Source organism: Lepidothrix coronata, unplaced genomic scaffold (genome assembly GCF_001604755.1).
Source record: "Lepidothrix coronata isolate B3197 unplaced genomic scaffold, Lepidothrix_coronata-1.0 Scaffold12, whole genome shotgun sequence".
NCBI lineage: Eukaryota > Metazoa > Chordata > Aves > Passeriformes > Pipridae > Lepidothrix > Lepidothrix coronata.
Genome location: NW_016690192.1, coordinates 592,276 through 615,755, shown reverse-complemented (window position 1 = coordinate 615,755; position 23,480 = coordinate 592,276). Strand labels below are relative to the sequence as shown.

The following is a 23,480-nucleotide window of genomic DNA, read 5'->3' as shown; positions in this document are numbered from 1 at the left end:
AGCTTCACTAGTCTTATCACTGAAAAGCCTCCCCCTAAATCTAATCTTAATCTGTTTTATTGTAAATTAAGTCCATTGCTTCTTGTTCCATCACCAGCAGATGCTGAAAAGTTTATCCTGTTCTACAACAGCCCTTACTTATTTGTACACTCTCTCTCTTCACTATTCTGTGGCCCAAAGTCCACAAATCTTTTCAGTTTTTCCTCCTTGGGTTTTCTGGACTTCTCATCAACCTTTCTAAAGCCCCTAAAGTTTCAAGACAATGATGAAATTAAACTCTGCTGCTCCTGAAGGTGGTTTAACTCAGCTTTGTGACTCCACAGCCAAATGCTGCTCCTTGCAAGAGCCTGGGAAGCAGCTGGGAGCTCAGCCATCCAGCTTTGCAGTGACCAGAGATGGCTGCTGCTCACTGAAGTCAGTCTCAGCCCTCTGCATCAGGGCCAACAGCTGCAGCAAACATCCTTTGGCATTCATGGGTGAATATTCCCTGGTGATTCAATGTGAACACCAGAGTCACAAGTGGGTCTGAGAAGGAGGAGCCCACTCCAGGTCATGCAGAGGTTGGTGCTGAGCTGTGGGTCAGTGGGACTTCTCTGGGATGATACTGGAACCTGTGAATGGAGGCAAATAGGGCTCCTGAAATTATTTCTTGTTATAACATGGTGATAGAGATAGGCAACACGACCACTGAGTGAGACTGTGCCAATAGCAAAATAGGATGTGAGGTAAAAAATATGAAGGTTTATTAAGAAAAAAGTCATATAAAAGAATTTAACCAGAGGCTGCTGATTAAATTAAGGTCACAAGCATGTTATTATGAAAGCCCTTTTCACCAAGGATGGCAATGACTCTAAAGCTGGTCCACCAGTTAATGCTCAATCCCCCAGCAAGAACTTGAGATGCCCTTTTTTATAACTTAAGGGCCTCTCCTACACTGACTGTACAGTGAGATACTGGCAGACATTCCAGTAGAGTTGGCTGTTGTTACAATGATAGGAGTTGGTGGATCTTAAGTTTGGCAATGGCTTATTCCCATCAGAGAAGTGAGGGGAAGAGAAGGGCAATGGAGAAGGGGAGAGTCTGCAGACCCTTCCAGCATCTTTCTCTGGGACACAGCCCCACTGCTGCCAGCAGCCCTTCCCAAGGGGACATGATGTAGGAAAACAAGCCAGCTTGGGTGAGTAGCTTTTTTAGCAAGGGCTTTGTGACAGCAGTCAGAGGAGTGTTATTTGTGGCAGGGACTATATATAACTATATTTGTGTGTGTGTAGATTAAATATATATGTATGTGTAGAGCCTTATCACTGCATTCCAGCTTGAGTATAAAACACAAAGGAAAAATCAAAGGGTTTAGAAAAAGCTAAATTTATCTGGGAATGGGAATTATAATAGCAAAGAGGCAATTAATTTGGGGGTGGTGGAGATTTTAGTAATATTTTTACTTCTTCCCTGAAAAGACAAAAAATCATTAGTTTCTCTACCTACTAGTAATAGCTCTAATCCTCTTCTTACCTTTCACCATCACCTCTCTGGAGTCACCACCTAACAATAAGGTGTGTCCAGCTGATACAGAGAGAGTTTTGGCCCAGCTCAAGTGTGTCCCTGCTTTGGGAAGGAAAACCCCCAAGAGCAGATATCCTGAGCTGAAGTGTGACACGGACCCCTGAGTCTGAGCGGACAGTGTAGGCAGAAGCGAGGTCTTGGCATTCACAGGCTAATGCCCCTTCCTTCCCATACTGCTTCATTTAGCTCTGGTTGTCCTCTCATCCTCCAGTGCCACTCAGTCTGAAGAAAAGCACCCACACACATCCTTCATCATTGATCCACCCCTTGCTCTGTCATCCCAGCCCAGCCTGGTCCTTGCAGCGGGGGGCAGGTGCCCTGTCCAGGCATAGTTCCCACTGCAAAACCAATCCCTGGATCTTCTTTGTGCTCTGACAGCCCTGGAAACCTGCCACTCCCAGCAGAGCTTTCTGCTGCCTGCAGCCTACCCAACAGTGCCTTATTCTGAATCAATACTTGCAGATACTGGAGATAACTCAGGGAGAGAAATACATTAACGTAGACAAAGAAACAAAGATAATGATATTTTTTCTTCCCTCCTTTTTTTTTTCCTTCTTCCCTCCTTTCTCCCACAGAATAAAATTTTCTTTTCTTCTCCCCCCCATCCTCATCTCTATGATCTGCACTTAGCAGAGCTCCAGACTCTTGAATTGTTTTACAGTTTTCAATAAAGCATTAAATCTTTTTTAAAAACTGCTTGTTTTAATTGAAAAAATTTCAATCAATCACCCCTTCTCTACCCTCTTGCCTTCCTCCCCTCCCCCAAACAGACCCATTTGCAGTAAATAATCTGTAGCCCGACTTTCTGCTCTAAAGAAATAAATAATTCTGAATTTGCTGAATCCCGCCTGATCTCCCAGCTTTAAATCACTGCACTTTGTACTGAGCTCAGCTGAAATGTTGAACACACTGAAGCATGACTATTACTGAAGACTGCAAGTGTTTTTAAAGGTACAGCCTCTGAGGCAGTGGTTCTTTTTCCTCCCAGGACAGTCTGAAAGAGGAGCTAAGCCAATTCTTGAGGATGAGTGGTCCCTTCCCTGCATTTTGTCCACTGCAAATGCAGATGGGGCCTTGTCCTGACTTATCAAAGACTGACTGAAGGCAGGATGAATCCAGTGTGTCTTTGAGGAGGTTCTGAAGAGGAGGCATCTTGACTGAAACCATCTAACAGGCAGTGGACTGAGTCCTTTTCCAGATGGGTGATCTCAGGCAGGTTTCAGAAGGTCATCTGCATCTGCTCAGACACTGGAGAGCAGCTGCCCATGCTCCCAAGTGTAAATAGTTGCACTTGGACACAGAAGAGCCTGGAGTCTCCCAGGCAGGGAAGGAAGGTCCCCCCAAATCATAGTGGGTCCTGCAATCACTGTCAGAATTCTTCAATTCTCTTCATCTTTCCTCTACTCAAAAACTTATAAACCAGCTATATGGAGGCTTATGTCACAAAGGAGCACAACCCTTGTATTTCTTAATTCCTCATATTGCTTAGTTAATCTTATTGCTGAATTTCCTCTTTTTAGGATTGCCCTTGTCAGAGCTATTGCCTATGCCCTGTCTGACGATGCAAGCTGCAGCTGAAGAGGGAAAATGCAGCACACAACTGATTACTGATGCCTAGTTGTGATTTATACAACTTGTGAGCGTCCAACAATTGAGAGGTGAAAAATGGTTTATCCACACTTTGGTGTGTCGAAACACTCTTTCTACCATTTATCTTGAAACTGATTTTTTTGGGGTAGTGGTGAATGTTATGCCCAAAGCCGTGGGTGGAATGTCTAATGGAAACTTCTAGACATGGAACAATGGGGATCATCATGTTTCTGACCTGAGATGTGAGGGACTAAGAGGATCCCCAAAGAGTTCACCTTATGATTTTCAAGTGTATTTTGTGGGGGTTAATTACAACTGGAAAGTACTGTACTGTTCTTGCATTTCCAATCAAGCTGAAAACAACTGTTAAGACTTTATTTTTCATGCTGTTTTTCCCTTGTGCATTTGAGAACATTCATCAGTGATAGGAGAAGGTTGTGAATGCTGGATTTTCACTTGGAAATTTCTTCCCCTGTCCTCATCCCTTTTCAGTACATCAGAGAGAATCAGCTCTGTAATTTTCATTGACTGTGTAAAGAGCTGAGGTCAGCTAATCCACAAGGACTCCTTCCCAGAGCTGGCAAGTGACCAGAATTAAACAATAGCAAAGATCAGAAATGTTAGAATCACAAGAGATTCATCCTAGTATTTTCCTGATACTCTTATTAAAGATCCATCAGACATTAATGTGAGGCCAATAAATTCAGGCCCAAATTAATTTTGGGACAATTTGATGGAAGCTGTTACAGTCATGTTTTAAGTGTATAATTTTAAAAGTATACCCTTTATGGAGCAATGCTGATGCGATATTTTCATGAATTCAAATATAGTGGTGCTGAAATTCACTCTGGGTTTTTCTTTTTCAGCTGTGAGCTTGGTTCTGACCTCTGTCACTTAGAAAACCTCATGAGGAGTCAACAATGCCAAGATACTAAATAAACCATTTTCTTTGGTCATTTTATAGGTTAGGCCAGATTAACATTTACTTCCATCTCCCAGTGGTGTAACAGGACCATAAGATGGATAAAATGTAACTTTCATGGAGCAATGTGAAGATGGCGTCAGGATAAAGGAGCAGCCGCCAGAAAAGTCCCTGCAGAATCATGTTCAATAGCACTGAGAAAGGGTGTGTGGATTCACAGGTAAAATGGGCTGTGGCCCTGTGGTGTTTCCAGTGTTACTTCGGGGATGCTTGCTCTGGAAACCACGGATTTCCTGTCCCTGTCTGTGTCTCAGATCCTGTGTTGAATCAAACACTCCCTTTTTATGGCCACTCTGCAGCTCAGTATCACATCCAGGTTTTCACCAGTAGTAGAATGTGCTCGGCCGGGTGTCTTCTTCATAGGTGACTCTGGGTTGCAAAGGTAGAGTTGGCATCCACTGGTGCTCCACCACATTCCCCTATGCTCCCTTTCAGTCTCTGCTGCCCCTTGATGGCAGGGTCAGGAGCACTTGGCTCTATCCAGGCACTGGCTCCCATGCAGCACTTCCACCTTCTTGCCTTTTCCCTCTGTTCCCCACATCCAGATCTTAGGTGGGATCTTCCTGTTTCATTTTAGTTCCCAAGGATGACAAGGGTGATAGCTGGTACTGAAATGAGCTTGTGAGTAACACAGCGTGGTCTTTCCAGCACACTCCCTCTGGCAGAGCTAAAACAGTGCTCTCCAAGATACCTGTTCTTCAATCTCCTCTTTCAGAGGAGGAGAGAAAATTACAGGCCTCTGATTACTCAGGGAGACGAGCGCACAACTCCCATCTTTGTAATTTCTTCCACCACAATCAAGCATTTCAGGAAAAGGGCCTGAAAGCCTGAAATAGTCGGTCAGGGTTTTCTGCCTGGTGCCTTCCCTGACAACACACAAGAGGAATAAAAATGAAGGCTCGTCATTGCTGTTACATTTCGTTTCCAAAAGCATCTGTCCCATCTAGGATCAGGAGCTGAGGCTGCTAGGAATGAAAATATTCTCCTAGGGGAAAGTCCCTGTGCTATTCCCAGGCTGGCAGTGCTCAGGGCATTTACAGGTTTTAAGGCTGGATGGTCTGGTTGCATTTCTCTAGTTTGACCTGCTGAGTACCATGAGACAGTGTCACCAGTAATTCCCACATTGAGCCTGTGTCTCACACTGGAGCTACGAGAAGCCCTGTTCCTGTTGGCAGCACCAGACTCTCCCCAGAAAGCGTGGCCACATGCACCTCACGGCCCTGCAAAACCAACAGCCTGAAGCTTCAGTGCTTGCCTGGACAGGTTCTGCTCCCTCTGAAGTCAGCAGGGAGGACGAGGTAAGTCCAATCCCCTCCCCACACTCTCATTTTAGAAGCTTCCTCCTTTGATAACGATTTTGAAATATGTAACCAGATATACTAGACATTGAGAACCTTTTTTCCTTGGAGTGAGTCTTGGAGAAGGATGCATCATCAGCACCATGTTAAATGCTGGTGAAAAGCCATAGAATAGCCCCTCTCCCCCTCGCCACCCCCCCCTTCACCACCAAGTCTCTACATTGCCTCAGTCACACTTTGCTTGGAGTGGGACCCCCAGTGAGATGTGATATGGGCAGCACCTGTTTATTAGAGAGCAGTGTCAGCACTGTGAAACAAAATAAGTAAGTAACTGGTGAAAACAGCTCTGCTAAAATAGAGGACTAGCTCTGATCAGGCTGGGCATGATATAACATGGTGGTTTAAAGCCGTGTAATGCCATTTTCCATTAGAGCTCTTGTTCGAGTCAGGAAGGGGTTTGATCCATTGATGGAAGCTGTTATACACAGACGAGAAAACCTCATCCATATTTCTCTTGAGATTGTACAAAGCTGACAGTATGCTCGCTGACCACAGTCATCTGAGACTCTCACACAAAATAACCCTCTTTTCATAAATAACAGGATTGTTGTTGTGGCGGACTGAGATTTGCTGTAGAATTCAGTTGTGTCGAACAAAGAGCTTCTTCTGGTTTTTAATTTGAGCTATTAAAAAGATTCATCTTTCTCTTTGTTCTCATTTTCTTTCCCCTCTTTCTCCCTTTCTTTTTTTTTTTTCCTTCCCCTCTGTCTGTCTTTAGGATAACTTAAAGCTGTTTGTCTGAAACAAAAGACTTGCGTGGGTCTGGTCAGTGGTGCCTCTGGATTGAATGGTCACGATTTCAAATCCTGCTTAGGACTAAACTTGGATGAATTCCATAAGCTAATAATGCAGCACAGTGTTTCAAATTGATGGAGGTGCCGTCCTCTAGATGAGACATAAAACCAGAGATCCAATCTGCTTGGCAGAGACCCCACAGGACTTATCAAAGATGAGTGGGGGGTGCTAACTGTTTTGCCCTTGTCAAATCCTTACTACCATCACGGTTTCTCTTGCTTTTCCAAAGCAATGACACTGGACCTTATGAAAATGAGATGGTGAATTTGAAGGAGCCATCCTTTTCCTAATTATTTAAAGCAGTTTGCAGTGTCTGGCAGAAGGGGGAAAGAGAGATAATCCACTCACTTGAAAGTGGAATGACCCTGAATTTCAAAAAGCAAAACAAAAGCGAGCGAATGGTGCCACCATGCTCTGCAGCAGTGACATTATTAAAGGATCAGTGAGCTATTAAAGCAGCAACATTTAGTACCTCCCCTAATGACTTGTACTGCTAACTGGTTTCCAAATTGAGATTTTTATTGCCTCTATGCACAGACAGAACAAGGCTGTGTCTGTGCTTCCAGAGGCTCGAGCTTAAGCAGACTGTTCACAATAGGATCAATGAATCGTGTCAGTTGAAAACTAGTAATGGCTTATGAGAGTTCCCACTCCTATGTCCTCTTTTCTTACCAGGGCTGGAAGCTTTGGGCTGTGGGGCATGGTGTGGATCATAAATACCCGGGATTTTGCAGAGAACCCATCACAGTTCTTTAACTTCCTAACATCTGTGAAATTTGGCAGAGTTGTGCATAAACAGAATGTCCTGAAATCTCCCCAGATCTGCTCATGCCATTCAAAGCGTGAATGTTGTGAGAAGGGCGTTTGCAAGAGGGACATTGGGCACACCGGTTCCCACTTCCAGATAAAAATATGGAGCATGGAGGAATAAGTCTATGGAAGAGGAAGGGAGATGAAAAGGTACTGCAGACACTAGTGAAAGTGAAGATACACCCAGATACACCCATGTTTCCACCATGACTCTCCCGAGTAGATTTTGACTGTCTTGTATGAGCTGAGCTCCCATGATGGGAATAGCTGGGAAATATCCTTCTGTCAAGTGCAGTTCAAACTAGGAAGGGAGTTCCTGTGGGCACACAGCATGTGTGATTGCAGAAAGGAAGCTGGTTGAAAACCAACCAACAAACCAAACCACCTAGCAAAAGTGGGTTCTGGTTGCAGTTGCTGTTATTTACGTGCTCAGGATACACTGTAAGCCAAACTGGAGTTTGGGTCTTCCATGCACCTGAGACAAATGCAACTGTTATTGCTTTAATTTGTTTTTATCCATTGGTCCTGCACACATGTGCTGCAGGAGGTTGCTGAGTGAATCATGCCAGCCCTCACCCAGGCTGGACAGTCACAGGGAGAGACTGACACTGCTGCTTCTAGTTTTATGTATCAGATGCCTGATTTCCGTGACAGAAACCGCTCATCCTTTGCGGGAGCGACAGGCAGAGCAGAGGGGGTAAGACGGCTGCAGAGACCAGCATTAGAACATGCACATTTTTTATCCCATGCTGGTTTGAGTCTCTTTCCATCAATGCTAACTGCAAGTTATTCCCATTTTGTGACTTTTTGGTGGCTGCATGTGGCACAGGTTTGCATTTCCAGTTTCTTCACACTTTCCATCCGTGTGTCCATGCTCTGCAAGATACCCTTACCTTTTTTAACAAAGCAAACAGGTCTCCGTGTGGGCTGAAAAGTATGTTCAGAACTGTAGAAAAATGGGGTGAAGTGGCCTTAGAGGCCCTTCTACACTTCCTTACCCAAACTCCATGCAGGACCAGTTAGACCTAAACCATTTATGTTTGCTGTGGGTCTAACCTGTTCTTGAAGACCACTGGTCTGGAGATTTCCAGATGTGCTAAGGCAGGTCGTTCCAGTGGTTAGCCATCCTTAGGTTTAGAAAGCTGTTCCCAAGACCTGAGCTCAGCAGTGGAATTGGATTCCTGCTGGTCAGGGTTAAGGCAGAGTTGTAAGGCAGGAGCTCGTGGAGCCACTTCCTTGGCTGCACCCACTCTCATCTAAGGACTTCCTCCCTCAGGACAGCCGGTCAGGTGTTTCCCACTGTGCAAACACAAGCAGTGTAGACAGGGAGAGAAAAGGGCAGCAGGGCCATTTCTGGCAGAGGAGCTTTCTGAGACTGGCACTGACAAAATGTCCTAGAGACTTTACTGAGTCCAATTACCACTTTATGTCTTTAAAGTGGTGAGTAAATGAAAGAAACTACAAGATCAAGCCACGTTAGTCTTCTCAATCCCTGAAGTGTCTGACAGCCCTCTCCCCTTCTTTCTTGCTTCCTCAGACTACTCTGAACTCTTAACCTTCGCCACCGCTTTGAGTTCACATCCGCAGAAACCAAGCTACCCCCAACCACCCCCAAACTCCGGTGACAATCACAAAACACTTCCAAAGCAACACTGCCCTCCCTCGAACTGATAAAGTTTAGGCTGTCTCCGACTTGCTGAAGTCTCCTGCACGTACGGTTGGTCTCGCCCGCCGGCGCTGGCTGCAGGGGAGCTCGCTGGGCACGGCCGCAGCCGGGGAACAGCCGGTGCTGATTCACACAACCAGCTCCCCTGTCCACGCAGACAACAGCCGGGAACACCAGCTGTTCAGGCTGTGCTGCGCTGTTGGGCTGAAGGATATGGATGCCCGCAGCACATATGGTATTAGGATCGCAGTGAGTGTATCAGGACAGACCCCAAAACAGAAGGGACAGATCCGTGTAACCATCACCAGGCACAGCAGTGGGAACTGGAAAAGCGGGACAAGATCACTGAGGAGAAAAGCAGCGTCAGGGGTCATCCTGAGCCACTAGAACTGGACCTCATTGCAGCACTAGCAGAGCTGGTGGCTGGCTTTTTTGCAGAAGTAGAGCTAAAGACTGTCATGTCAGTTTGACCTTCCTTATAAACAAATAAATAAGTGGTAAACAGAGATCTCACAGTGATGCCTGAACCTGATGTCTCATGCTCACTTGTTTTGATGTGTCTAATGTAAGTGGGCGGGTAATAAAAGCTTCATTTAGAAGCCAGCATCTTCAGAGGCGCTGCTGGAAGCCCCTGGGACACTGCACTTCTGGAATTTTCTTCTAATGGAAACATCAGCAGATAACTATTGATAAAGCAGAACATGCATGCGCGCACACAGAACAACCCAGCAATGGTTTATTTTCCTGGACTGCTGGGTGTGGATTGCAAAGGTCTCTTTAGATTCCCCAGGTTATGTTACCACCTCAGCTGCTGCATCAGCACTGCTGAGATGCCTGCCATGGTGACCATTTAGGACAGTGCCCTGAAGAAGTGTGGAGTTATTGTAGTGTGGATAGGCATCTGTTCCAAACAGGAAAATAAAGGAATCTTCAGCCCCCATAATACAGCTGTGGATAATGGCATCCTCTTCATATCTCCCACCCTGCAGATAAGGAGATGCTTCTCTGTAACAAGCAGACTTAGTGCTGACATTTCACACAAGCAGCACATTTACCCTATGTACATGTTGTCTAGGATATTATTTTTCAATGTATTCACAGGTTATTCAGCTTCTTTTTAGGCACTTGAGTCTTCAGGAAGGTCTGATTCCTGTGCATGTGAGGTCTCTGTGGCAGCTCTCATGTGCACCACCTGCCTAATGCTGGGCTCAGGGTAAACTGAAAGAGAAATCATGGCTAGTGAGGAGAGAAGACACTGGAGTTACTGCTGAACTCCTTAAGGTAACCTACTGTCCTTCCAGTTCAGTGCTAAAATCACCATTTTCAGATCCTGAATACAACAAAGGTAAAGAACAGCATATTCTCCCTGGACAGTGTAGGGGTCAGAGCCAAAGGTTTTTGGGGGGGCTACAGCTTTAATCCCAACCTTCAGCAGACTGGTCCATGGCTGGTTCATACCATGATGTAGCTGACCTCGTTTCCTGGATACAAGCACAGAAATACTGCCTGTATCCAAGCATTTATAGGTAATTATTTTCCCTGAATGTGGAAATTGGAGGGCCCCTTTTGTCTAGTGCATTATTTCATGAGAACCACAGGGATCTGCAACCAGGCGTGGGGGGGAAAGGGAGATTGTTTCCTCCTGTCTGTGGTTTTATGCAGCATCTGCCTGTGAAAACAAGAAGCAAACAAGATGACCCCCACCTTATCTGCTTGCATAAGTCATTTTGCCTGAAGCTTGAGCACTGTGGGATGGTTAGTGTAAAACTTGCTCTTGCATTAAATGGCAATAATTTACCTTTAAAGGCTGCTTTTATTATTATTATTATCATTGTTGTTATTATTATTATTATTATTTTTAATGATTTTAAAAATGTTCCTTAATTAAGAACTCCCAGATATGAAGCTTGGAAGAAATGTGGCCAGGACGTTCTTGGATTACTACAGGCTGAACTCCTTGGTGGAGAGACCACTAGGAACTACTCCTAAAACTCGGTAGGTCAGAAAGCAATTTCTCTTGCTTTAGCAGGGCTGCTTTTTTAATACCTTTCATGACTAAACTTCAGTTCTACTGCATTACGGCTTTATAATAAGCGTGCTAGTCTAACTGTGCCTATTTTATTGAAATTCCATTTGGAAATAAAGCATTTATGTTTAGGAAAGATACCTGGCTTCTGTCTGAAAAAGTATTCAGAGGATTTTGGAGATATCGATATCTTTCTTGAATTCTGTCTGCTGTACACCAATCTCACACCAGTATCTTTAATGGACTTACCCTTCATTTATCTCCCGAGAGTGAATCAGACCCACTTTATTTTACAAAGTTTTAATTCTGGAAGTGAAAACTTTTTCAGTGCTTCAGGAAATTACTGGCAAGCCTGTGCTAAAGGCAGAGTTCTCCATCCCCCCCTTGGACCTGCTGCAGGGCTGGCAGCCAGGTGACAGGTTCCTTCTGCCAGTCCAGCTGGGACATTTTACCTGGGGATCCCCTCCCACTGTAAGTCCTCACTCTGGTTTTACAACCAGCTCAGTGGATGTTAATCCAAAAGAAATTAGGATATGGAGTAAGGCACTGGTGAGCAATGCACAAAGGCATGAAATGCCTCAGCTTGACTCCCTGAAGCACTGCTGGCCCATCTCTGGTGTTGGCCAGCTGAGTCCTTTCAGTGTCCCATAGCTTGTGTGAGGAGCAGGGGAGATACCACTTCACTGTTTGTTGAGAACCATCATTCCTTGAACTGGAAAAGCCATGTAGCAACATGAAGAGAGAAGCAGAGCAGGAACCAGACCTGTTTCATGGGAAACACCATATTCAGAATTTACCTCTGTTCTAAGAAAACAGCAGTAATGCCCCCAAACTCAAAATTTTCATTTAAATGCATTTGGGTCAATTGCACTGTTTCATTTCGGTTTCAACTCTTAACAGCACAACCAAATATAATTTATGTTTTGCGATGGAAAAGGCAATTCCAAATTGGCAAGGGAGGCAGCTGAGCCTTGAGATTCACTCCCTCATTCTCCCCACTTTTTTCCTCCCTTAAAAAAGTAGCTGTTGGAAAAGTTACTTGTTTGCAAAGGAACACTTTCCTATTGAAGATTTTCTAGTGATGTGTAAGATGGATGTTACAAATATCAGCCCAGACCAGAGAGCAATTGCTGCAGCTTCTTCTGCAGCCTTTAAAAATCCTCTCATTGCAGCCATTCTGGCAGCTCCTTATATATATGGTCAGAGCCAGGCTGCCTGCATTAGGTGTTTAAACACCCTGCTTTGAGCCCATCTCCCTTTTCTGTTTGTGATCTTGACACCACAGTTTAGACTGGCTCAAGGAGGATTGTCAGCACTGCAGTTCTGAATGCTCTTATCTGCAGAGACCTGCAGGGTTAGCAGAGAAAAGCATCCAGCATCTTCCTCTCCTCCGGAAATTGAATGTATCATTTCTCTCAGACTCCCAGGGGCCACAGCCTCCAAGGCTAAAAACCCACAACTATTACTGAACCTAATTACCACCTGACAGCAAAGTGCTTTTCCGTAGCATCATTCAGTTACCTCATCAAAAGGAATGTTTGTTTGCTTTCTTCATTTTAAATTAAAGAACCACTGACAGTGGTAACTGAAGCATTTTAATCTCATGAAATATCCATGTCCATCTCTATAGAGACAGCCACGCCAGCAGGGAAAGATACACATCTACAATCAGGTTGCTCAGAGCAAATTTTTCTCATTCCTCCACCAGAACCTAATGGGGTGAGAGATCTTTTGTTTGGGAAGTGCTACCTCACAGTAAAATCCTAAATAAGGTAAACGTTCAGCCCAATGCCAACAGATGTTTAAGGAATAGATTTTTAAAGATTCATGTTGTTAATTTCCTGATGGCTTTCAAATACCAGCTTTTCCCTGCAAGTAGATAAATGCCTTCTAATTGTATCCTGGGCTTTGTTACCTGACATTTGATCAGAGCCTGTATATATATAAAATGTACACCAGTGAAATGAAACTGTTCTTTGAAAGGTTTCCTTTTGGAGAGGTTTGCAGTTGACAGCTTCAAACTGCTGAGAAACAGAAGGGAGATGGCTGTGGCTTTAAATATGCCTTGGCTAGGCAGTGGCACTAGGAAAGGACTGGAATATGTAAAATGATACTAAATATCTGTGTAATCAGGACTAATTATATGGCACGGTTATTAGCTCGAAACAGGACATGTTGTGCCCACAGTTTATGAAAATATATTAAAACATTACCAGATTCCACATACTCATTGAAAGAAAGCTGCAGAGTTAATAAACGTGTAAGGGACAACTAATTGGCTGCTTTGTCCCAGCCTACTACAGGCAGAACAATTTCTGTTTGAGGAAATTAGTGCAGCCAAAATGTGTTATAATGATAGGCCTGGAAATAGCAACAACCTGCAACACTTGCAGAGCAGATCTGACAGAAAGATCATAAGGAAGGAAATGTTTGTGTTGGAATCACCATGTTTCAGAGAAGGAAATTTAGGCACAGAAAGGAGATGGACCTCAGAAGTCAGAAACAGGGCTGGTACCCAAATTCAGGCACCTTTCAAGATCTTTTTCCATGCAGTCAGGCTGCCAGAGAGCAGCCATCATACAGTATAGGCAATGCAGGCAGTTCAGTGGGAACTGAATTAGGATCATCTGGAGCAAGAAGCAAGAACTGACGCAACAGCTCTGGTTACAGAACCAAGATTGAGGCTGGAGGTAAGGTACCCTCTGCTATCCCAAATGCTTGTGCAGCTTATTTCAAGAGGTCAAGAGAAAGAGCTGTATCTGTATTCTGTGATTCTATGTGTAATGTGCTCATGTGCCTGTAAGTGAATCCAACTGGTTGGCTGGACCTGTGGTTAAATTCCACCAGCTCTTGCCTACAGAAGCCCTTGGGTCAAGTGCCACCTGTAGATAAACATGTCATAGAATCATAGTCTGGTTTGGGTTGGAAGGAACCTTAAAGATCATCCAGTTCCAACCCCACTTCTATGGACAGGGACACGTTCTGCTAGATCAGGTTGCTCAGAGCACCATCCAGCCTGGACTTGAGCACTTGTGGGAATGGGGCATCCACAGCCTCTCTGGGCAACGTGTTCCAGTGATGGGGCCTTGGGTTCCTTGCTATGGAACTATGGCCACTGCCCTCCCAGGAGTCAGGCTCCCCTGACTTCCTGAGAGACTCCCATGAATGTGATGTTTAGGCTGGAGCCCTCAAGTCTTTGCTGAGCCTTCTGTGCATGGGCAAGGGCAGTTGGGGTGCTGTGTTTTATCCCTGAGTAGGTAGTTGCTAGAAAATAATGCTGAACCTATCTTTGTGGTTATAATCTCTGAAGGTTTGGGGTGATTTCTGGGGCTCCTAACTCTGCTCTGGGCGACCCTGTTCCCTCCCAGTGTGTCCTCACCAGTGAGAGGGGGTGGTCACAGCTGTAGGCAACTGTAGACAGCTGCAGACAACAAGTTTAGAACCTTCTGCTCCCTCTGTATCCGAAGGAGCCTTTGGGCAAATCTCAAGTCCCCAAATAGCTCAGATCCCTGAAAAGACCTCTGGCCTATGCACTGAGTCTGTAGAGAGGTCAGACATGAAAATTAAACGCTTCAAGGGTGTTCTTTTTAGCACTGTCTTTACTTCTTAGACAGCTCTTTATTTTATGGTTATTCTCCCTTGCACCCTCCCTCCCACCACAGCTCATCCAGTCCTTCCCAGAACCCTTCAGCCCCTTCCCTCTGACCCCTTCCCCCAGTTCCCCTTGAGAGCAAGCCCAGTGACCACACAGGGTTTCCCACAGCCTGCAAGGGGAGGTCAGGACTTGTTTTAAACAGTAACCCCGATGTGTCCTGCAGTCCTCGTCGCAGGGAGACCCCGTGATCCCAAACAAACACCCGGTTCAGAAAGATAATGTCCCCTGTTATCCGCGTGCTAAGCAATTATTATCCTGAAGGTGATGTGTCTGCAGCGAGATAGGAAAGCGTCAATGACTCAGCCGGGGAGGGCAGGAAGGTTAGAATATTTTCCTATGTGAGCTAATGAATTAAAAGCCTTGCTGAAAATGCTGGATGTTCTCTGGCGTGACAAGCCAGCAGGCCCATGAATTTCTAGCAGGGTGAGAGAGAACGCTGTGCTGCCTACAGAAGCTGCTGGAGAAGAGAGCGCTGCCACTTAGATGTGCTTGAGAGAGGCTCAGGAGAGCCCGTGCTGGACACAAAGGGTGGGTTAAGTGGGCACAGAGCAGGAGAGCCCAGTGCAGAAAGGGGCTGTCAGGCAGCAGTGAAGGTTCATGCCCTTTCTTTCCTCTTGATATTGTCCTTTTCTAAGCTGTTTAGTGACCAGCAAGTTCTGCTCCCAGTGTGCTCACTGAGAACCATTTGAGTGGGGCTCCCTCTGATGCTGGCAGTGGCATAGGGAGCTTGTCCTCTTACTGAGTCTCTGTCCTGCTCTTGCCTCTTTCTACTTGTGCCAAAGGAAAGGTTAAGATTGCTTGGGTTGAAAGTGAGAAACATCCTCCACTGAAATTGTTAGTAAAAGGTGAAAAATCCATAAGAGATTAAGAGAAAGCAGAGTAGAGCTGTTACAGGAAAAGGCTAAAGTAAGAGAACAAATTTTTTGCTGAAAAATTCAAAATTCCAGTCACTTTGAATGGACTGAAGTCCATCCCTTTGCCCATATCAGCATTGCTCTGTTCTTTCACTCTGGCTCACTGTGCAGCAGAGCCCTGCTCCAGCACAGCATCAGCAAAGTAGCTCTCGCCTCCTTAAACCACTAACAATTTTTGTCTGAGAGCCATCGGTTCCATGTTTCTCATATTCTGAACACACTGAAGTGCTGAGTCTGCAAACAGCTCTGGCTGAGGTTAGGGAAGCTGGGATTTGAACAGACATCATGTGGGTACCCTGAAAAATCCCACCTGGGCCTCGCTGGTGGAGCATTCTGCAGCTCATGCCTGCCCCATATTTTCCAGTTGGTAAAACCCAGGTGCTCTGCTCACAGGAGTGTTGGAAAAGAAATGCCTTCCTGTGTGGGAAGCTCACAGTTGCTGCACTGATTCACTTGAGAGAAAAGGCCAGGAGAAGATGAATAATTCTAAGAGCAGGGATTTGACGGCATGCGGCAAATAATGCCTGGGGCCACACACTGAATGAAAAAAAGGACAGAACAAAATATTGACTGGCCCTTCATTAATTGCTGCCCGTCCATCGTGCCCTGAATAAAGCAGCAGCCTTGTTGAAGAAAAAGTAGACTGTGATGAGGTAATTAAAGACCCCATCAGAAGGCATATCCGCCAGGAGCTTGAATTAAAATTGCTCTGACAGCCTTTATTCTGGCAATTCCTCCTTTTGCTGCTTGACTTTGCAGCCTTAATGATGATGTATGAATGCACAGCTGCGTATCCAACAGGCTGGGTAGGCCCACGGGACTGTCCCATCCTCCTCAGAGCCGATGGGCACCGTCTTCTGCATCATGTCGGTGGAGCTGGGGAGTCTTTCTGTGTGTGGGCACAGGCTGATCAAAGGCAGGTCCTTCTGCCAGGATAACTCTGCCTTTCAGGTTTTGAGCCCCGTCTCAACACTAAACATCTGTGTCCAGAAGTTGTGTGTCTTATGGGTTCAGACTGATACCATCCCAGGGATGTGCTGCTCTCTGGCATGTGCTGTAGGTGAGTCCCTCTGACCCACGGGGTCTGGGATGTTCTTCCCAGTTCACCTCTTCCTGTGTTTCAGAAAAACTCCTCTCTACACCTCTAATCTCTGCCTTCATGTTTTTTTGAGGTTTTGCCTACACTTGGTAGTGCTTTCTTTGACCTGGCCATGACCGATGTGAGAGCTGGGAGTGAAGCTACCTCTGTGCTTTATAGAGATGGCTTCTTGTCATTCCTGAGGAGCTCTGTTTGCTGCCATCCCCAGCTCACTTCTCCCAAACTTAAATCATTGTCTTGTTGTCCTTCCCCCCACCATTTTCAGTGGCTAAGAGGAGAACAGAGTGTAATAAACAGAAAAAAATATTCTAGACCAAATTTGAAAGGTCAGCAAAACGCCTTACAGTTTGTAGGGGAAGGAAATGGAATGAGGGCAGAAAAAAGCTCCCCATCACCATCCCAGCTTCCTTGGTGGGAGGACCGCAACCTGTTTCAGAGATTCTACCAGGACCTGGTCCACGGGTGCCCTATACCTGTATCACTTTTGTAGGGACACATGGGACTGTCTTACCTGGCTCCCTATGTGTTCAAACAGTGCAAAGCTCATAGGAGTGTCTAAAAATACTCATTGCTTTATCATCTCTTGTTGGTCTGTAGATTTTTCCTTAAAAGGAAAATTTAAAAAAAAACAAACAAACAAAACCCCCAAAATCAAACCAAACCAACCAACCAACCAACCAACAATAATCCCATCCCATCCAAAAACAAACCAAAAAAACCCAACCAACCAAACAAAAAAACTCCCAACCAACAAGAAAAAAATAAAAAAAAAAAAACAGACCAACCAAAAAAGCACCACAAAACTGCTGAAGACTTAAAACACCTTCAAGCTGATTTTCATGTCTGTAAATTGTATTAGTAATGGGAGCGCTACTAAGGTTTAAAAGCAAATTATATGTTTTGCCTCAAAAATTAATTTTTTGGATTTTTTTCCCCTTCTTTATTGGTAATTATAATCTGTCAGCTCACTCCCACATGCGTCTGCATGTTTTATGCAACTCTTGATACTCGTAGCTGTCATTAAAGAACACCTTCCAGGTTTTGAACGGTGACACATTTGCGTGGGTTCAGTGAAAAGGATTCATTTACAGAGTTTAGGGAGATGTGCAGTGCTTGGCTAGCTCCCAGCAGAGGCCTCACCAAAATTCCTCATTACAACAATTAGCTTCTCAAACACTTGGGAAACAGAATGCCAGCTGCAGGGATTTTACCCTGGATTTAAGCACATGCAAACACCCAAATACACGTCCTGCTTTCAGAGGGTGTGTAAAATTACTTAAGGACAGGGAGCCAATCTGCCTGACGGGTGGCCTAGCAGGAGAAAATAATCTGCATTACTGCATGAAGTAGATTGGGTCCATGTTAACAATCCCTTTCAAAATGAAGGTGCTGTCAGCTGTTTTAATTTAATTTACTCCACCTTAATTTACTTTTTGGAAATGAGCTAAATGAATAAATTGAATTATGGCTACTTTAACTCTGAAGGAGCATATCCACATAGGACCTTGCTGTGGTTTCACTAATCAGCTTTGCATTTATACCCTAAATGTATTTGGATTAGCTCTCACAGGCATCTTCACAAAGATATGCTTGCAGATACCCACCTGCTTTCCTTTTCCTTCCCTGGTCTTCTTGCTCTGAGGAAGCCAAGGCTCAGTAAGCAGATTTACTACATGCATCACCCTGGTATGGGCTTTTCCTGTATTACTAAAAAGCAGGACAGAGCACTCTGCTCTGAAAGCAGAGACAGGGACTTATGTGAAGGGTGGGTCGACATGGGTAATGTCTGATGCACACAGCACATGAATCCCAGTATTGTATTGCTCCCTTGAACAAGCTCAAGAGACTGTCATTTTCTGCTACGTCTCCTCAGGTAAGTGCAATCCATTATTCTTCTGCTGCTCCTTAGGAAATGGGAGGACAGGAGGCAAGATAAAACCTATGCCCATCCTCTCTGCAGCTTCCTGCTCCAGGGTCAGCAAAGATACACAAGGGTGGCTGTGTGTGAGCCACGTGCATTGATTGTAACAGTGGCCACTTCTCCTTCACTTGCCCGACAGTATGGCTCCAGTCACAAGCCAATTATTCCTGCCTCTGTGCATTGTCTCCTGGATGAAGCAGGTGTGTCTTGCTGCACTGAGCCAGGGAGGGAGGCTAGGAACTGAGGGATGGATGGCAAGTAACAGGATCCCTTCTGTGGTGGAGGGAGAGACATCTGCACACTCTCCTGGGGAGCAGGCTCTAATATCTGCCTTCTCTATAAGCAGAATGGACCAGCCCCTGCATTCAGAAAGGCAAAGCCAGAGGATATGGACCTGATGAGATTTCCAGGTAGTGCTGGGATTCTCCACACACCACATTAGTGGGGTTTGTAAGGCCCAGAAGTCACAATCTGCTGTAATGGATGGGTGGTCACCTGGCAAGCATGACTATATGCTCACTTACTGGAAATAGGTGCTGGTGACTGCTTGGAAAAAAAAAAAAGACCTTTGCTCTAACATTTCAAATTTGTTTTTATTGCTTCTAATTGGCCTTGCTTTGGAGCATGCACATTATCTAACTGCCAGGGCACTGGCTGTCATTATCTGCCAGGTCATTTGGTTTGTGTTCTTTACGATTGAAACTTGTCAGGCACTCCCAGAAAATACTGCGCTCCCCTTGCAGTGTCAAACATGGCACTGGTTAATTGTGCATCCCTGAGAGTGAAGCATTGGAAGTGATCAGGCACTGATTGTTCAGTGTGATGGGCGCAATGGAAACGTGTCTCCTCAGGATGGAGGGGAAAGTGTAAAAATTAGATCAGCAGCAATACGACAGCAGCCACATTTCTTAGTTTCAGGGATCAGAGGTTACCCATTTTCCAGCCTTGATGACTCATTTTCGATCCCGCTCACATGGCTCGAATAACTTAATTTTCTCTTCCCTTTGCAACAATTTAAACACCAAGACTCTTCTATTTTTACTTTCTTTAATACACCAACTGCAAAGTCACTAACTCAAATCTCCCCACCTCACCTTGCTTCACCAGATGGAAACAAAAGTCAAAACATGTGTTTGTGAAAGAGCTTAAAATGCCACAGTGGCACAAGTGTGCCCATGGTGGTGGCTCTCTAAAGCTCAGCTCATCCTAAACATCAGCCCAGTTTGTATGTCTGCTGATTCATTTTAAAACCTTTAAGATTTCCTACCAATTAGAAATCCAGGTACGGTTTTGGATGTGGACATATACACTGCATTCAGAGTAGATGTATATAGGGAACAATAAGCTTTTAGACCTCAGTGTGAATTATGCATCTGCTGTATTTAGATAGAAGCAATTTTCCTGTTGAAATCAGAGGTTGGCATTTTTTCCCATGGGGTTCTGTAACTCAAAATTGTGTTGAGATCAAGCATGTAGTGGAGGTTTTTTTAGCTGTAAAGGTGAATGTATTCAGATTATTCAAGTGGTGATTTTTTGGATGTACAATTAGTTGAGTGAGAGATGTGGTATAAATTTGGTATTGTAATTGCTATGCCTCTGAGATTTCACTTTGCAAAACAGTTTGCACGGCTGCAAGATTAACTGTTGTCTGTGCGATGAACATGTAGCAGAGCTGTGGTTTGATTGTGACTGTCTCTCAGCTGGCTGTAGGTCCCAAAAACACACTTTGTCACAAGTACCTGATGTGAGTGGTTGATACTCATGATCCTTCAGTTCAGTGGATGCCTGGATGGCTACAAAAAGACCAGTGTCTAAAAATCCCACCTGTAAGGCAAGATCTCCTTTTCTGTGTTAGTCAAATCATGAAAAAGGAAGGAAGTTTAAGACCCATTTTTATCCTCTTTACATATTTTGTATGATATCATTTCCTTCGCTTGCACAGAGGAGAATGGGAATGACGTTCAGCAGTGCTGCTCCAGTGGACTGGACCAGTGGGTGCAGAGAAATGAGGCCTGCATGGGATCACACAGCCCAGCCAGGAACTGAGCCCTGCCCGCCTGTCCGGCACTGGCTGTGCCCTGGGAGCGGGCAGGCAGCCTGTCAGCAGCGACATGGGCAGTGCTGATGCAGCTTTAGGGCAGGGAATGGACTGGCTGGCTGGCTTTCCAATGTTTTGCGTGATTCTGCATTTGATCCACAGCTGCTGCTGTGTTTGGGTCTCTGGTGTTGTCTAGGAACATGTCAATGTGATTATACACACAACCAGAGAAACAGCTTGTTCTCACTTCACTGTGCCTTTCAGGTCTCCCTTCCAGGGCCCTAATTTATTTATTTTTGTCTCAGTGTTTCTCTTCAAAATACCACTGTGCCTTAGGTTGGTGATTGCACTGTGGAGATGCAGTAGATGCTGAACTGGAGGCAGCTGTGACACTGGTCAGGAGGGGAGGGCTGGTGGAGGCAAAGCCCTCTAAGCCCTGTGCCCCATCAGCCCCTGCATTATTTCAAATCTTTTTAAATGCATATTAAAACCTTCTTCTGCAACTAAAAGCAGGAGCACTGACAAACACATGCCTGTGTGGTGGGGAAGGCAGGTTTCTCTGTGTCATTACAGCCAGCAGCTTTAGAGGGGCCCGATTCCTTGGACTCACCTTGGGGTGAGTCAGGGTAGAGGGATCAAGAGACCTGGGTTTTCATCTCTGCTCTTTTCAGTTCTCCCCAGGTCTGCTGCATGGTCTTCACTTTTGGTAATATGCCTGTGTGATAGACAGGTCCTCTCCTTCCCAGTGTTTGAGTATGGTTTGGTAGAGCACCAACACCAGCCTGCCTGAGGTCTGCAGCTGCCATGGAGAGTAAAGATAACTGGTCTTTGAGGGAGCAGACTGAGAGCTCAAAGAGTACATCAGGCACAAGCAGAGGACCTTCTCATCTGTCTCCTGCCATAGCAGTGGGGGCTGAATGAACAAAATCAGCAGGGCACGGCAGGTATTGGAAGGGCCAAGAGCTGTCTGAGGGGGCACCCCAAAGGCTCACTGGAGCCCCTTGGCTGGTGTGAGCAAGGCTGACAGCACGGTTTGATTACCTTCCTTGGGATTCGAATGGATAGTCAGGTTTTGTGCTTTTACAAAGGAGATGCTATTGAGGTATATCTGCAGGGGATGGTGATGGCTGCTCAGAGCTGGTGCTGCTTTGGGGTGAGTCTGGAGGCACCCCGCTCTCCCCACTGGCAGTCCACAGGCAGGGTTGTAGGGCTGCCTTGCTGTCAGTGGGCAGCCAAAGCTGGTTCCTCTGGCTCCTGGTCCCAGTGTTTGTCTCAGAGGCACGTTTTCAGTCCCAGTGAGACCTGACAGTGCTGGCAGGGGGCTGTGAAGTGAAGCTTCCCACTCTGGGATATCCTGGTGCTGGCTGAGCCACCCTGAGCGAGGGATGGTGCTGCAGGACCCACACCCTTGGACATTCAGCCTCTCATCAAAGCAAAGGCTCTGGGTATAATGGTGTGAGTTGTGACCCCTTTTCCCCATACCTGGCTTTGCTCAGACAGCCAGCCCAGGGCTGAGGCTGTCTGGTCACTTGTGCCCATCTTGCTGTGACCAGCGTGTCAGGACCTGGAGGGAGGAGAGGCAGCGAGAGTGCTGGGCCATGAAATGGAAAAATTTAATTAAGGCTTCTAAGCAAAGAGGCTTTATAATTACATAGAATAGAAATGTTACAGAATTAACTGATAATAGATATTTACTTTTCCTTAAAGTAGCAAACATTCATCATGCACACTGTAAACACACACCCAGGAATGCTTTTTCTGGGAAACAAGTAGTTATCAGGAACCAAAGTTTTACAAAGCAGGTCTGTCCCCCAGACAAGCTGTGGAAAGCTGGGGAGCTGGTTCTGGGTGCTGGGTCGTAAGGAGATCAGGTCTTACACTGTGAACTCTTAGGGCATCACTTTTTATTTAGCATAACCCTGCTTCTTTGGAGATCAGTAGTAAAACTCCCACTGCTCTGCTAGGGCTGTAGCCCGAAAGGGGCACTGGAAGCGCCACACTCCAATTAATAGTGACAACTGAAGTTTGGCATGACTGCTAGATAATTGGAGTTAACAGGCATGATGAAATAGCAGTGTCACACTGAGCTCTTTGAAGGCACAGGTCTGGGTGCTGGAAGCACTGGCATCATGTGTTGGGTGTTCCCAGGCCACGCAGTGGGAGTCTGTCACCAAAGAGTCTGACCCAGCTGTGAACACCTCTGGCAGTGGGGGCAATCCAGTGGTGAGCAGATGCATGAACCCAGCTGTCCTGTGAATGGTACATGCCCCAGAAGGAAATATTCACAGTCATAGGAGGGCTGTTAACGAGCAGAAATGAAGTGAAACATTTCAGGTGCACGGGAGCCACAGTGAGGAGTGTCATGAATGAGTGGATGCACCACCACAAGGAGAAAACAGTGGTGCCTCACCCAAAGGGAAGCAGTGGGGCCCTTTTCTTGGAGAGCTCAGAGCTAGCACAAAGCCCTTGAAGCCTCCTGGAAGGACTAACCCTGCTCTGGCCAGAGGATGATGGAACCAGCTGGTCTTTAACCACCTCTAATTTGTGCCGAGCTGCCAAAGCCTTCCTTGCAGATGCGCTTCACTGTGAGACTTCACACATGGCTTCTCCTCAGAGCGCACCCCACACACACGTACCTGCTGCTGCAACACCGCAGTGTCTGACAGTACCTGTCCTCTCTCTCTTCCTTTGGCAGGAAGGACAAACTGCCGCACTTTAAATGCGCTGCCCAGCGAGGCCCAGGGAACAGCCATGCTGGCAGCAAGCCAGAGAAGAGGAGCCAGGCACATCTGAAGGACCAGTCTCTCTCCACACGATGAGAGGAGAGGAGAGAAGAGGAGAGGAGGGCTGCAGGGCAAGGCGGAGGAGCACGTCGCAGTCTGGAATTGATGATGTTTCTCTTTTTTTTTTCTCCCAGACAAGTATTTCTAAGATAACAAATAGTCCAAGGAGAGAAGAGGGAGAGGGAATTAGCTAGAAATTTTACTATTGATTCTTTTTTATTTATAGATGGTGAATCAATTTTAGGGCTTTTTTTTTTTTTTTTTTTTTTTTTTTTTTTTT

At 45.7% G+C, this 23,480-nt stretch overlaps 1 protein-coding gene across 1 annotated transcript in view; it reads left to right on the top strand.

Annotated features, from left to right (window-relative positions):
- Positions 1-23,471, top strand: part of LOC108492771 (BEN domain-containing protein 5-like) — a 922,669-nt gene extending 899,198 nt beyond the window's left edge. Inside the window, exons 12-13 of the mRNA XM_017805436.1 lie at positions 10,663-10,759; positions 23,113-23,471. Coding sequence (XP_017660925.1) covers positions 10,663-10,759; positions 23,113-23,236 — 221 coding nt within the window. The 3' untranslated portion in view covers positions 23,237-23,471. The remainder of the gene's footprint in view (positions 1-10,662; positions 10,760-23,112) is intronic.
- The last annotated feature ends 9 nt before the right edge of the window (positions 23,472-23,480 follow it).